Below are 16,526 nucleotides of genomic sequence, written 5' to 3' on the forward strand. Positions count from 1 at the left end.
AGATTCATATTTACAGAATAAATGGCAAAAGAGGAAATTAGATACAGTGACATTTATGTCCAGGCATTAACAAACAAGAAGATCCCTTGTGTTATTCACAGTTCATTTAAGCAAGTCTTTTTCTCTGCACATGGGTCTCTTGTTTTGCAAACGACAGCCAGCAGGATGTCCCGCTGTAAGAAACAGATGCTTGCTCTCCCTTAAACCATGGTCATGACCTTCAGAGAGGCAGGCTGGAATCTCCTAATCTTCTTCTTTAGTGCCTTTGAAGCTTTGATACGACAGATTTTGGGCACTGGGGGAAGAGCCTTGGAAGAGGCCTGGACAGCACCCGATTGTCTGACCGAACCTTCAGGCCAGATCAGCTCATTTTCATCCCCCTCGCCATAGTCGAGGGCAAGGCTGCTACTGTTGCTGCTGCCATCCGAATCGCTCTCGCTGGACTCGCTGTCCCCGAAACGGTTAGCGGTGAAATCGCTGACCTCCCCTTCGCTGGTCTCTGCGATGGTGGAGTGAAAGAGGGAAGCGCACTCTGCAGAGTACTCCGAATGTTCCGACTCACTTTTGGCATAAGCTCCGTGGCGCTGACTCTTGGAGCGAGCCCTCATGCTGACGGTGCGCAGGACACCGGCTCTCCTTGCCGCCTGCCTTGGTGCTCCCAGGCCAAAGCTACTGGAGAGGCTGGCCAGGTGGGCTTTGGCAGAGATCTCCACTGTGGACTGCCACTTGCGCTGCTTCTTGTTGGCCGTGTCTGCGCAAGCTGTCTCCAGGGAATACAGTGCATTGGCAGAGGCTCTGTAGAGCTCTGGCCCGGATTGCACAGCAGGGAGCCTGACCTGCACAGGGAAGAGGCTAGACTCCGAGCACGACCTGCCGGTCACGTCACCGGAGTACGAAGGTCTCCGCACAAGGCTCTTTAGTCCGAGTGGTCTTTGGGGCTGATTCCACTCAGCAGGCAGCCTGGCAGCTCCATGGACTCCTCTCGCCTTCTCCATGCAAAAGGCTTGCTTCCCAGGTCGTAGTACCTTTTCGCTGCTCCTCCTCTTTATCTTCACTGCCTTTGTTTTGGAGCTGGCAAACTTGACCCGGACTTGGTGAGATTCTGCAGGGACGAACTGGGCATGAACGAACTCACTCCGTGCCGCTCGCTCATGACCTCCGGCATTAGCCAATTTGGCATTCCCGCTCCTTTTGAGGGGCAGCTTTCTGGGTGGGATGGCTTTAGCATTCCAGGTGTCTGGGCTGGAGTCCTCCTGGCACAGCTGCGAGCCGGATGAACTGCGCTCCACGCTACTCTCCGTTGCTTCTGCCAGAGGAGAGCCCCTGGCTGCTGGCTTGGCAGGATAACAACTATTCACAGCTGATGGCTCTGTGTCAGGCCGAGTGGATGGCTGTTCTTCATTCACGCAGCGCATGGTCTCCTGCTGCTTGGCACATTCCCCCTCCGGCACCTCTCTCTGCAGCTTCCCTTCAGCTTTGTTACTTTCCAGAAAACTCGCTTGTTTTTCCAGCTGGCTACTGCTGCTGTTAATTTTCACTCCGCCGGCGCTGGGGGTTATAATGAGTCTCTGGTGCGTTGTGGCTGGCTGGCTCTTTGTTGGAACCCACTCACTGGCATCAGCCCGACTGTTCCCTTTGCATCTCGTAAGCTGCAGTAATTTATTGATGTAACCCCCTGGCTTGGCCTCAGTGGTTGGCCTAGTCCTCATCAAGCTGGGACCAGTCGCGCTAGGCATGGGTTTGCTGGGAGGAGCCTGGAGGTCTGCTTCTGGGGATGTCCCCACCAGGGAGAAAAGTGGACTTTGTAAAGCCACTGCATGAAGGGGGCTTGGGTAAGGATACACATCAATGCCATTCTTGGAGACCAAGTCGTTCTGGAATTTGGGGTCCACGCTGAGCAAGCGCATGTCTCCAGCATGGCACAGAGGCAACATGGATTTGGGATCCGTCTCCTTCTGACATCTAGTGTCTGTCGGAATGAGTCTTTCCAAGTCACCTACGCAGTGGATGAAAATAAATAACCTAATTAAATCACAGACAATTACATTCAAACTGGCTTATGTTAAAAGTGCTATTTCAGAGGGATGTGCTAGCTTTTACTAAAATTGGTAGCATTAATGAAGAAAACAGTTTCAGTCCTCCAAGATCACTGAATTACTTCCAGGCTTTTATTCACCTGAGCATAACAGAGATTAGAATGCCTTTTAATGCCAATAATAAAACTCATGAACTCATTTGCACAAAATTTAAACTGTGCTACTTGGGTGAAAGTAAATCTGTGCATATATAAAAATGTTCTAGAATGTCACAGACTAACAGGAACCCAACCAACTAAACAAAAATATGGGATTATTTTTATTTCTTAGCAGAGATAAAAAGTGAATCCAACAACCAGAAAGCCTGAAGCTGAATGTCATGTAAAATTATCCAACGCAGCAGTTATAGTTTTTGAACATTTCCCCCCCTGGACAGGATAAAGACTTCCTCTGAATAAATGACTGTAACTCAGAAATTCCTGAAATTTCCAGCATGCAGAGTCAATGGTATTTTTTTTTTTAAAGTGGTTAAATTTGAATTCCAGCTTTTCCTACAACCCTTTTATATCATGTCTCTTGGAAAAATCTATAATATCAAACCAGCTGCTCTAAGAGGACTTAAGCAGACACTACATTATAGTGCTTCTTAACTTCTTAAATGCTGGAAGCTCTAGTTGCTTATTCTTTTGCATTTTATTTTAGTAAGGCATTAGTAAACAGAAGTACTCAATGCACACAGGAGAGCCGTTTAAGACTCACGTGTCCCATAGGTCAGAGAGCGACACGATTCTACTTTTCCTTAACCCAAAATCCAGTGAAACCTCCTAACTGAATCTCTCATTTCATTTGATAACATTACCAGTCTCATGCCTTTCTCAAGTAAATTCTTAGAATATTTAATTCCAGAAAGAATATTCAGATGTATTATTAAAAGGCAGAAAATCAGGAATACCATAATTCTATGTGTGGGTTTTTTAACAGTCAACCTTAAGGACATTGAAGAACAGACTAAAGAACCTTTACTTTGACACAGAAAAAAATATAAGGGTAACTACTCAGTCAGATGGAAGGCGCAGCCTGAAGATGGCATTTATGGCCACCAATTCACATATCTTAAATTCTGGAGTACTGTCAAAGCTGCTGTAAGTTACACTTGACTGCTGCACCTTCCTCGCAGGAGCATCTCCTGTGTGCTGAGAGACAGACGGTGTTCCTGTGTGAAGCAAGACCATTCCATCCAGACAAGTCATCTGATAGAGCACTATGGTGCTATGTTACCTCTGGCACCAAGAGTACTGGAACCATCTGCAGTTAGCTTGGATTTCTCTGTATGACAGTGCAGACTTCAGTGTCAACAAATCCACAGCTAGCCAATTTCCTGGCTGCTTCATGCTACCAGGAAACCCAACCATCCAATCCAACCACATATTTCTCTTACAGTGAGACTATTTCTGTCCTGTGACAGGAAGCTTTTGAAAGACTTCAAAATTTGGAGTTGTCTACAGTGTCCTACCTAAGGCACTGACAGACCTCCTATGGCAAAGGTTAGGATGCTGGTTTCTCAAACAATGTATTTTCATAATGAAAATTCTTCAGAAAATTGTTGGCAGTGTGTAGTGGTGCTCTCTTGTGCAAACAAACCAGGAAGGTATCAAAAGGACACTGTGCTTGTGGTGCCTCAGCAAGCTTTCCGCTTGCCACTGAAAGAAAAGACAATCGGTTTGTACCTGCAGTTACCTGCGGAGATGAGCTAAGGAGAGGAAAAGAGAAACTTCTTCCCTTCTCCAAATGATGCTTTTCTGAAGTTACATCTTGCCTCACTCCCTGCAATGCAGTTAACTTTGTGAGAATTGTTTCTTCAAGACTACACCCACTACTACTGCACTACTTATGTTCTCACACTGAAGGAAGTAAGAGGTTGTAGGCAGGAAGAAGGGAGGTGGTGGTGGAAAAATGAGGAGGGCAGAAGGACTTCTGTAGCCTCACTCCCGCACCCCTACTTAACATCAGCTATTCCTTTTTCTGCCAGTCTATCTCCATATCCAAAAAAACATAAAGCCCCTGGGCTCTTAGCAAAACGTTGCAAGGCAGGAAAGTTTCTGATACAAGAAGTCTGTAATCTGAACATGGAAGCCACAGATCATTAAGCCTTGAGAAGACTTCGCTTTTATGCTATAATTTGCTACCATCATTTCAGGTATGTCTGCATAGATAGGTACAGAACAGGTGGTCTTGCTTTTGCTCCAAGCAAGCCAGAGGTGAGCTAGCTCAGGTGAAGAAGCTGTGGGAATGACTCCACAGTGACATGGTACTTGAAATGATGTTCCTTATGCCTTCCCTGTCTCTGTAAAGGAACAGACACACATCTGGCTGGGTCACCATATGAAGTGCACTAACACAAGGCTGCTCTGAGATCATGGAAGGACTCAAAATAAGAAATGATACAATGTCACTTCACAGATGAGTTTGTAATATTAGTGGACTTGTCTATTTTGTCTAAAGGTATGAAGCAAATTCATGGCTGATCCACTGTTAGGCTCATGACTGGTTCCTAACAGTCAATTAACCTTCGGTGTCTGTTATCCCTAACTGTACATAGTGAATTATGAAATAGAGTATCGTTTGAGTCCACATTAATGTGAATAAATATGGCAAGGTTTGTATAAGTATTATCATACTCAATTTACAACAAATTGAGAAAACAGGCACGGAGTCAGGAAGTGTCTCTTCCTCCTTAGATTTCTGTAAAATCTTTCTCAGTAAAATGCATGACCTCTATTTTTCATACATCTCTGCACTTTCACACAGGTGTTTCAAACACTGTAATATTTCTGATTTCACAAGCAGGTAAATAAAAAAAAGTATCTCAGCATTCATTACAATTTTATCACATGCACTTAACTATTTTTCCATTTCTAAATGCTTACATCCTAGTATTTGTTATTGTTTAAAAGTATCTGAGTACAGAGACAAGTGAAAGTCAGACAGTAAATGGTTTGGCTCTGTGGTTTCAATTAATTCTTACTTTGTGTATGGAAAATGAGTGCTATATATTGATTGCACATTGGTATATTAAGTCCTAAAAGTAATAACCAGGATTCTGCCCTTCTCTTGAATGAGTATCCAGTTTTGCAGTCAATTACCTGTGGAAACTGGCCTTGGTCGAGACCTGGCAGGAGTCCCAGGAATATCTATGCTAGCTGTAATTCGACATCCATCGCTGACATAGGTTCCCTGCTGTTGGAAGCTGGCGGTGTGCACAGTGGTTTCATCTGCAGACTTGGGTCGGTAATCAAACACACTGAGCCTTGCTTTAGGGTGTTGAGAGCCGGGCAAGAGACTGGTGTGGGAGGAGGAGATGGACTCACTGTACACAGAGGTACAAGAATTGGAGAGTGAGCAAGAACCGCCGTCGCTCAGGTCATAGAAGCCTGCGGAGTTAAAATAAATAGGAAGATATTTCTTATTTACAGTAACTAAACATGCTCTGTATAAGAAAAATGCAGAGAACAAAATAAATCTTCATTTGCTACATGCCACAGGCCTAAATTTATGATCATTTACTTGGGTAACTTTAGCAGAGGTATACTCTAATTCAACCACCTTTTATTGGGCTTCTGTGTATTTACTCAGGCGCTGCGCCAGCTTGGCACGCACATGCATGCTTAGTTCTGAGGGTGGGATGGGGTGAAGTGCAGCACCATCACGCCCATTTCTTCACTAGAGAATGTCTTTGGGGACTATTATGCAACTGGTGTAAAACAGGGCCATGTTACACTGTTGTAACTTGTGCTATGGATGGGAAAGTAAAGTAAAACTAGTCTGTGATCAGAGCTGCCAAGTCTATGATAGCTGAAATGTCTAAGGGCAGAGAACGGAGGCTCTCTTCCCTCTCCAGGTATTGAGATCATTGCCAATTAATTATGGAAGTATTAAAAAAGGCTCTGTATAAATTCAAGACAGGAATTTTTATTATTCCTCTCTATAAAGCAAACAGAAAAGGAAGCCGTTTCCTTTTGAACCGTGTGTATGTGCCTAAGCGCACAACTCCTGAACTTAAACACTAAACAGAAACCTTCACATTTTATACCCACTCCAAGTACCAGGTTGCAAATCCGTACACTGTAAATACAAAAATTCTTTCCTTGTCTCACTGAAGAATTAAGGCTTTTCAAAGTTCTGTTTAAAAAGAAGCCTCTTCCCATTGTCCTAGACTAGATAACAGAAACTGATTTAACAGACGTCCTAGCTATAGAAGTCTGCAGTACAGCGCCCTCCGACTCAGACCAGAAACCTGAAACAATCTCTCTCTGTTCATGAGAGCTTTAGTCAGCAAACTGTTGGGGTGGTTTTTCTCATTGTCTTTTAATAGAGCTGTTTCATTTTAATAGAAATGATCAAACACTCATTTGGCCAGAGCACTGCAGTGGTAGTGATCTCCAAAGCCCTACTGAGTTTCAGGACCCTTCTTGAATTCAAGCAGAACATTGACATGGACGTTGGTCTCCTTCACGTCTAGTAAGCACTACAGCCACTTTGCCAATGCTCATTCTGCACTGGATAAGGTAATTAATTAATAAATCTGTCTCCTCCTTCCATTTGTGACTAAAACGTCCATTTTAAAATAAAAAAAAAAATCCAGGAAAAATACTGTTTGAATGAATAATCATTTTCCAACTACATCAACTTTGCAGGAAAATTCCCACTGGCTCTTTGAGTGTGCTCTGTGCCAGATGACTACTCTCCACCTCAGCCATGGGGCACCGTTTCTGACCAAACAATCTAGAAAGTTTTGCTCAGCAGTGGACACCCTTCAGTTCTCCTAGCACCACACCTCTGGGAATAAATGACCAAGCGCACAGTACCTGAGCTGGGCCGGCTGTCACTATCCAAGTATTCACTGGAAGTCTTACTGACGTCCAATTTCAGCTCACTTATTCGCTGGTCTAGCTGATCCAGGTGGCTTTTCAAGCCGACATCCTGTCTCCTCAAACGAGACTAATTCACAAGTCAAAGGAAGAAAGAGGAAATGAAAAACAATCACAGTTAGAATCTCAGTGGCAACGCATGAATTCAGGCCATCTGTGCCCAACAGACTCTGCTCTCATGAAGTGTTTTGCTTAGCTAAGGACTGTTGCAATGGGCTCTCTGTAACGAGAGTGACATAACGGACAAGTACAAAACATTCTGTTTCTCAGTATATAGTGTCTTCTGCCCAGCTGAACATGTTCTCGAAACTTTTCATACTGAATATACTTACCTTAACCTTTGGGTTTTTTGTTACACCTATGGTAGGAACTGTATCTCTAAAGACGATGGTGATTTTTAAACTAATTATCATATTAATACACATATTGCTTTTTGCCATACAATGCCTCTGAGCAGATGATGAGATAAATGCTATAGATTGTCTGCATGAACTCTAAGATGCCTGCTGATAAAAAGGAAACAGCTGTATGTAAAGGTATCATTGCCACACAAAGTAAAGGCAGCATACTCGTTTCTGCACAACCCTTGGCTTTGATGGCATCACTTTATAGTTGAAAGGGTACACCGCACAAATTGTGACATCTATTTAGGCTAAAGTTTTCCTTGCATGTCTCGTGGATAGATATTTCCACACATTTTATGCAAGGAGAAGGTGGCATTTGAATTCTGCTGTGAAAATGACTCTATTTAAAATAAACGGTGTCTCAAGCTTGTGAATAATCCTTCAGAAGCCAGCAACAGCGTCCTTTGCAATCACTGGCCTGATCTGAGGTAACAGCTCCCGCAGTTGCTCCCCCAGTATTTACGCCGTCGGCTCGGCGAGGCAGATGGCCAGGCGTTAGGTAACAGCCAGAGAACCACAGTTGGTTTCTGTCACAAACTTCTCACATGGCACTTGGCAAATTATCTAGGCCCAGTCGCTATTTAGGCAGCTTCTAATTACATCACAGCTCACCATCCATCCAACAGTACATAAAGATGGTCTCTTGGAAGTTGGTTGTAAAGTTGTGCTCACAGCCCTTGAGGGGCCGGGTTTCCATGCTAATGGAAAAACATGACCAAGATTGTTCTTTATGTGTACGCTTCAGATTTAAAAATACGAGTGGTAATTCTAGCAGCACTTCTAACCCCAAATATGAAAAAAGTAAAATCTAGGTCCCTTGAACTAATTGAAGTACCTGCAAAATGAAATGATATGCAGAAAATCAAAAATCAGTATGTTTGCATTTTCGACTCCGCTTTCCTTGTGTTTGGATTATTCAGCTTTTAATATTTGCATTTTTTGGTTTCTCCATAGCTATAATACTAAAAGCCAGGAAAGCTGAGATCCTAAGGTAATTGGTAAATTATTAGAAACTGGGATTCAAGGAAAAGAGAAAAAAGTCAGATGTCCTGAATCTCACACAACGACTGTTGTAACAGTTGCTGGTGATGTTGCTGCAAAGAATAAAAAGGTATTTCTAGCATGCTTTTATGGAGAACTGCAGAGATATATCAGACACAAGAAATAAAGCCCCTTTTTGTCAGTGTCACACATCTAGAAAGGTTTAAGCTCAAGAGGCTCATTACTGCTTCCCAGGAAAACCCGTAATGATTTTCCCTCTTCCTGTTTCACACAAACAAAAAGGGAGAACTAGATAATAAAGAAGATTTTCTATCCCATCTGAATGATGAATGTATGACCTCCTCAGTACTTCTTTATTTCCTTTATATTGAAAAAGCAAAAACATGCCGTGCTTCCCTCAGTCCCATCTACTCAGGAAAACCCAAAGTTTTGTTTTCACGGCTGGAATTAATTGCTTAATGATTAATGTTTTGCCAGCCAATCCCTCAGTCTGTGGTTTCTGATTAATGACAGAGAGGCCACAAGGCTCTCAGGTATTCCAAGATTATTTATTATACCTCCAGGTTCTGTCTGTGCTTTCACAGCATCGTAACCAACACAGATGATTTACATCATCGTTTTTAACCCTTTTATGGTGTCTCACACCATTGGGTTTTCGTGTTTCCGGCAGTCGTTGTAGCTTTGATCTTTCAGTTAACTCCTTCTGTGCTCCAAGACAAGAAGCATTCTTCAAACCATTTGGATAAAACCACACATTTTCTGGTGTGGTTGCTTGAGGTGGTTATTGCTCTAATAACCACGCTAAGCAGCACCCACAACAATAAACTATAAACACACTCTTTCTCAATTCACAACATGAATTTTACATGAGATAAGACCTTGCAGGTGAAACCATCTGTTTGCTTTGGGCAACACAGCTGTGAAGACTTCTGTACACTGCACAATGCCTGACCAGACTTTCCAAATCAACTTGTACTATCGATGGCCTACAGCTTTTGGAAGCCAAATCTGAGACACCATCATACCACTCATTTTTCAGAAGGAAGAACACTCTCTGAAAAGCAGGTTCCTTTAAGTCAACATGAAACAGCACCCCAAATCAAGGCACCAAAATCCACTGGTCATACTTGACTATTCTCCTCAACTATTAATTTCTTCAGTTAAAGTGGGGGTTGATACCTACTGGTTGTAGACTGGCACCTGATAATTTTATTAATCTAACTGTATTTTGGAACGGACAAAAGATAGCATTAATCTTACATAGTTTTGCACATCTAAAATCTATCTTAGTGCTTTTTGTAACTGATAGTGCAAAGCAGCCAGTTTCAGAGCAAAGTTAATCCCGCCTATCCCAGACCCTTATTCTAGAGTAAGGTAAATTCCTTCTGGAAGCACCTCTTTCTCTCAGTTGACAAAAACTTTAAGTTAGTTTAATATAAAAAAAAAAAAACCAACAAAAAACCCTTGGTTTAAAAGATGCTTTATTCTATTTAAAGCTTTCTAAAGGGGAAAAAAGTATCTTTGCAAAATGCAGGGTTCCAAGTGTTTGTTTTTTCTTCTCTTCAGTATAATGTGTCTTTTCTCACATTTTTTATAACATCGTAAGTCACCTGAAAGCTTGCAAAACAAAATCACTGGATTCAAATAAAATCAACCTATTTTTATAAATATGTTCTCTGAAGAAACAGCTGAGAAAATACTGGATGCTGCAGCCTTAGAAATCCATCTACTTTGACAGCAAAAGTGTTACAGATTTCTTTCATTGTATTAGCCTGAATTTGCATCTCTTCTTTGTCCTCTCTGTCACCATGATACATTTTGGCCAAGAGACTAGTTTAGCACCTTTGGGATCACTGACAGTAGATGGCATCACTTAACTCTGCTTCTCTTCTGTTACAGAGAGTTGATCTTGCATGCATCGTAGTAACTCGCAGCTGCCAGAAGAGACCCTGGCCGCCAGAAAGAGCCACTGGCTGGGGCAAAAAGGACAAGACTGCTAGGGGCAGCAGAAAGCCTGCAGCCTTGCTGCCTACAACAGACTGATGGAAAGGCCAGCTGATGGCTGTCCCCAGCATCTGTTGTTGGGGAAGAGATTGGGATGCTAGAGTGGCATCCATATGTGGTCCCTATGGCACTTGATGGTTATGCTCCACCCATTCCTGCTAGCACCACTTGACTCCTTAAAGGTACTGCCTCTGCTCTTCTGTTTCTCACCTTACCATTACATGAGATGCCTGGCTTGACTATCTGCCTTGTTTCCACTGCTGAGATGACCTGAGCCAGCTCCAGCTGATACAGCTTCCCCGTTTTACATTGCAAGGACCAAACTTTTCATGAATTAAACCATGACCACACTAAAGCCCAGGGCTACAGCCCTACTTGAAACTTGGATCAAGACACACTGCAAAGCAAAGCTACATTTACATTGTTAATGAGTTTCTCAATCTGAAAGCTTATAGAGCAGCAATCAAATACTGTATCGTTCATGGGCCAAGAACAACAATGATGAAGACATAACACTCCCTGAGCAATGCTGTGTTTTGCATTTGCTGTTGCTTTTAGTTTTAACTTAATTTCCTGTGATCATGAACACAATTTTCAAGGGTTTTGAGTGCAACACGCTGCTCATGAGTCACTGAGAAACAGTTTTCAGACTGTGATCACCGAGTTCCTCAGATCTGTGGACTACTTCTAACAGGACTGTGAAAAGCCTGTTTTCAACTGGGTTTACTTTGCTATTAAGCAGCTTTGAGGTATGCACCTCCACTCAAATATATGCCTGCAATTTGCAAGGGAAACAAACCAATAAAGGTACCAGGTAAGCCGCGGGTCAATCGGAAGAGCTGTGTATCACTACTTTAAGCATTCGCATAACTGCATTTTTGTTGAAGAACCTGCCCCTGGATTTATGTAGTTCTGAGTCATCTCTCTCAAGCTTTATGAACACTTCCCTCCCAGGCACCCCCAGAAGACACATTTCCCATAATTGCACTGGCACCTATTGGCAAAATCCGTCCCTCTCCGGCAGTGTGCTCAGTTACTATCATCCTCCCTGTCTCCTGTGATTCTAAGTGAAGCAGTTAAATGCCCTTTTTTTCTTCCATTTTAACGTCTAGTTTCTCCCACGTCCTTGGAAAGCCTTGTAAGGCGTCAGTAAAGTCCAGACAAGCTAATTTTCAATTTTCATATTTTATTTGAAAAATATATAAACAAATAAGTAACTAGAGCACAACAGCTGACAGGAAGAAAAGAACAGTCATCATGGTCAGAGGTCATTGGGTGTTTCTGTTAACCCAGTGGTCCCAGACAGGCAATAAATGCCTTCCATTCTTTCGCTTAGTTAAAAAAAAAAAAAAAAAAAAAAAAAAGAAAAGAGAAATAAAGTAGAGCCATTAGTTAAAATTATCAATGACAGGTAATCAAGTGGCTGGCAGTCCACTCGTCCTGCATTTTTTACTTTAATCAAGATATGCCCGCTGCTGTGTTTTCACATGTGGTGGTTAGGTTTCCCTGAAGGTTAAAGACAATTTTATTCCAAGATGCTGCCTGATAAAGCTGCCTACGAATAAGCGTGCTGTTTTTACACCTGATTGATAACTAACTAACGGCCAAGCCTTGCACCAGTACAGGGAGGGAAAGGGCTCTGAATTAAGTCTGAGTTTACTGAAGCGTGTAATTGCCCGTACTAGAGATTAAAGCCCTTTACCCTTTGATTGTCGTCTCACCTATGAGACCCGTTTCAGTCGCGATTCAGAGGGGGTTTTTTTCCCCCCTCTCACAAAAAAAAAAAAAAAAACACAAACGTGCAAGCGGCCAGAGCTAACTCTTCGAATACAAGGCCTGGCATTCTGCTATTCTTCTCTTTTGATCACGCAATCCGTGGGGAGAACAAAGTACTCATGGCCCGCGAACCCCTTCCCGGCGGACGGACCCTCTCCACCGGCACACAGCTGTGCGGACACGCACAGCTGCACGCACATTGGGAACGCACGGACCAAACCCCTGAGCCTATTTACGCGTATCTCACTCCGCCTGTCTTTTTGATCTCCAACTCAAAAGGCGACTGCGATTAGGAGCCGAGCGCTCACAAGAGCGGTACGTGTCTTACCGGAGTTCATCTTATCTCCTACTCCCCAGCTCCGATGAAGGAGCAACGCCGGGTAACAACTTCTCCCCAGCGCTCCTCCTGGCGCGGAGCCCTCTCCCAGCGTCACGCGGTTCGGCTCCATGAATACGCGCTCAGGTGAGCTCCGTCTCCGGGAAAGAAGCGACCCGTTATCACGGCGGCGACGGCGACGAGCCCAGTGGCCGCAGCTCGCCCCAGCCACCACCCCCCCGGGCCCCGCCGCTCACACCTGCCCACCGGGGGCCGGGAGAAGCGGCCGCAGCGCCCTGCCCGCTCTCGGCCCCGAAGCGGCGCCGGCGGCTCCCGAAGGGGAGCCGGGTGTCAGGCAGCCCGGTGCGGGGCGACCCCGTCCGCCCTCAGCACCGCGACCCCATAGGACCCCGGCGACGGGAAACGGGTCCCGGGAGCAGCGGGGCATCCCGCCCCGTCCCTTACCAGCTGCTCCTTCAGGGCGGTGAGGGTGGCCTCCAGCCGGTGCTCCTTGCTGCGGGCGGACAGGGGCTGCTCTCCTCCGCCCGCCGCCGGCCGCTGCGGCATGGCCAGGGCAGCCCGCACCAGCTCCCGCTGCTTCTCCCGCAGCACCTGGAGCTCCTGGAGGCCGGCCAGGGCCGCCTGCAGCCTCTCGCCCACCCGGCCGCGATCCCAGCCGCCCGCCCGCGGGGCACCCAGCAGCATCGTCAACGCTGGGCTGCGACCCCGGCCATGGCAGTGGGGCGACGGGGAGGCGGCGGGGCTGCTGGCGCCCCGGGCCGTGCCTGCGGCGAGGGCCGCCCGCCCGGCTCCGCTGCCGGCACCGGCGCGAGTGAAGTGGGGCTGCGGCAGCGCCTGCGGTTTTGGAGGAGAGGTGGGGACGGGGGAGGGAGAGAGGGAGGGAGGAAGGGAAGGGAAGAGGGCTGCGGCTCCGGGCAGCGCCGGGGCCACCTCTTGGGGTGGATACGCGCGGAGAGGAGCCAGTGCCCGTGCGCTCCCTCCGCCCCGCGCGGGGGCGGCTCCTGCTCCGGCCCTGGGGGCAGCGCCCGCCTCGGCGCCCGCCCTCCCCCGGGAGGGCCAGGGGCCGAGGGGACAGCGCGCAGCGGCGGGACGAGAGCGAGGGGGGGAGAGCGCCGGTCCCAGCCGGGAGCGAGCTCCGGGGGTGCCGCAGAGGTGGGACCCCAGCCCGTCGTCGGGCTGCAGGTGGCTGCAAATGAAAGTAACGCATAGGACGTGGTGCGGGGAGAGCTGGCAGGTATAACGCTTTCCTCGCAAAAATGCGGGGCTTGGAACTCCGTCCCTTCTCCTCTTTGCTGGTGTTTCCTGCCAGGCACAGGCACAGCATTGGCACTGCTCGTCTTGCTCTCCGGAAAGCGACCCACCTGGGATCCAGTTGCAGAAGTTTGCTTTCTCGTGCGGAATAGTTGGTTGTCACTTTGGAAGCAAGGCAGAGAGCTGTTTTGTGAGGTCGGGATGTGACTCAGCCCCCCAAAAAGTCATTTGCTTTAAATGGGACTTGAAAACACAGTAGGTCATGGAAATCCAAGGCCATGGTGCTGTTGCTACCAATAAATGCCTGTGTTTAGAGCTCCCGTGACAGGCAGCTGCAGCTTCTTAGGAGATAGTTGGTTAGCAGGCAGCAAAGCCTATAAGTGTAGTCTGTAGTGATGCCGAGGGGGAGAAGCAGCCCTGATACCAGAGTCTGGTGAACACAGTGGAGACCATGCTACAGGAGGCTAATTTTCAGCTGCCTACACTGAAATAGAAAGCATTTGGATCCCACAGATCCTGAGATCGCTGTGTGCCACACTCAAGGAGATTGAAATAATTTTGGGAAGGCCATATGATTCTCTGTGAAGCAGTGAGCACACGCAACCCATCTGCCCGTGGTTATCTTCTGTTCACCCTGTTGCTATCTTTAAAAGCTAGCATACTTTAATTTGAATGCCACTTCACTTTGTGCTGGAATACATGAGTTGGGTAAGCGGGAACCAGTTGCTCCTTCGTCTGTTCTTCAAGTAGCCTTCTTTCAACACCATGTGTGGGTGGCTGTTTCCGCCGCTGAGACTGCCGGCAGCCTAGCTTTCCCCGTAGCAGTCCCTAGCTGTAGGAATGTCAGAAGCACTAGAGTAATGTCAAATCTAGCTTCTTACTAGGGGGCCAAATTATTCATGTGTGTGTTCATAGAGTCCTGTGCAACACATTATTTGATAGTCCCGGTAGGACCAAGTCTTGCTTTCACCGTGTCACTTTCAAGAGTTTTCATGTAGCTTGAAGATCTGAGAACAATATTTATCCTGCAAAGTTGAACTACATCAGAAGGGGTCCAGAGAGGTCCTATTCTGACAAGTCATGCACAAATATTCACAAATGTCTCCAGCTGCAGATGGAACTGCAGGAACAGGAACGAGTGATGGTCACAGCACTACAGTGCTTAGTTAAAGTATGTATGAAATATGACATGTATGACGTCATCTACGGCATGTTTTGGGTGTTTTTTTTCTTTCTCTTTAGTGAATATGCCTCTGTTCTTCTTCCTTCCCTGTTCATCTCGCTGGTCTTGCCTGTGCAGAGCAATGCCTCAGTGCTAGGATGACTGAACTCATCTACAAGGTGGAAAGAAAAACTGAGTTCAAAACTGAGATGCTCTTGAAGGCACTGACAAAAGACAGCATGAAACAGTCACCTCTCAGAGGGTGGCAAACAGCCATCAGTGTGTGGCACGTGGCAAGAATCTTGCAAAATGCCATTGCAGGTATGAGGAGCTGAAGTGTTGTTGTAAATCACTTGACTTGGCACTTGTTAAAATAGCCATACAACACGGTTCCTTATTTTATTCAAACCATGTTCTAATACGACCAAATAGGAGTCACAAATATGAATAACAGTTAGTATATACTTGCTAGGAGAATTAGAAAATATAAGGTCATATAACTTTCTTTTTCTCCTTCCTGTACAAGGAACTGTTATCCCTTGCTCTTTGTTCTTCCTCTTCTTTCATCTTTTTATCTTTTCATACATTATATCCCAAATGGGCTATATCACAGCAGTATCTTTATTCTAATCAGCTTCCTGATTATCCCTTCTGTTGTACTGATTACTTTCTTCCCCAGAACCCTTATGATGTCACTTAATCTTTCCAGATAACTCAACAAATAGCTTGTGTTATCTGGTTTCTGAAGGAGAGAGTAAAAAAAGGTGTGAATCGCCCCCAAATTTAAAACTATGAGATTATGTGGGGGAGGTGGTAGCAGTAAAGGTGAAAGCTGCAAAACTTATGCTATTCTTAATGACTGATAGAGAAGAATATTCAATATTGATGCTCTGTAAAGTTTCAATAGACTTCAAGAGTGACTTGAAAAAAAGGGAGCAGTCTATAGGTAACACTCCATTTTGCTGCCTAGCTTTAGTACACTGCATCCAAATGCTGAAATGTAGCTTGCACTTTTCAGGAGCCAAAGAGTTTCACTTAAGTTACATTATTCTTGATTTATGCAAGAGTCAGAATAAGATTTCTGTTTTCCACCTATGGATCCTGAGGTAAATTAAATTTTACGAAAAAGCAGTAGTAAAGGAATGATATGGTTGCAACATCAGACACCAAAACAATAGGAAATAAACCAATTTGTCTACATAACCTTATTTTAGGTCCTGATTTGTATGATGTGATTGCAGTGTGGTTCCACAGGTCTATACCTCCATAAGTGTATAGAGTGAAAGATGGGCGATCAGTGGGCAACTACTTAACATCCTCTGTCCTCATGCTCCAGTCTGATTTACTGCAGATCATTTAAGCTGTGCACTGCTGATAGAATTTCCTTTTGCTTTTTAAAAACATACTTAGCATTCTAGCTTTTAAATGCCTTACGGTATGGATGAATAATGTCTTTACAACATGCTAAAAGGTGTAAATTTGTTTTTGTTTTCTAGGAGGGGACCTGAGGCACTGAGTTTCATTTCAGAGATGCTCGCTCATTTTAGGTGCCCATTGGAGATGCCTTTGGCCTGATTTTTCAGTTTACTTAGTATTATACAGTTAATATATATCTATTTTATTGTT

The 16,526-nt window shown here is 45.2% G+C and overlaps 1 protein-coding gene across 1 annotated transcript; it reads right to left on the reverse strand.

The window, feature by feature from the left end:
- Positions 1-200: 200 nt before the first annotated feature.
- DACT2 (dishevelled binding antagonist of beta catenin 2) lies at positions 201-13,171 on the reverse strand. The gene is made up of 4 exons (XM_086627120.1): positions 12,932-13,171; positions 6,902-7,034; positions 5,180-5,467; positions 201-1,996 (listed from the first exon to the last, which is right to left on the reverse strand). Exons 1-4 carry the CDS (start codon positions 13,169-13,171, stop codon positions 201-203), a joined length of 2,457 nt encoding a protein of 818 aa, XP_086483246.1.
- Between the last annotated feature and the right edge of the window lie 3,355 nt (positions 13,172-16,526).

This window comes from Tauraco erythrolophus, chromosome 2 (assembly GCF_009769465.1).
Source record: "Tauraco erythrolophus isolate bTauEry1 chromosome 2, bTauEry1.pri, whole genome shotgun sequence".
Classification (NCBI taxonomy): Eukaryota; Metazoa; Chordata; class Aves; order Musophagiformes; family Musophagidae; genus Tauraco; species Tauraco erythrolophus.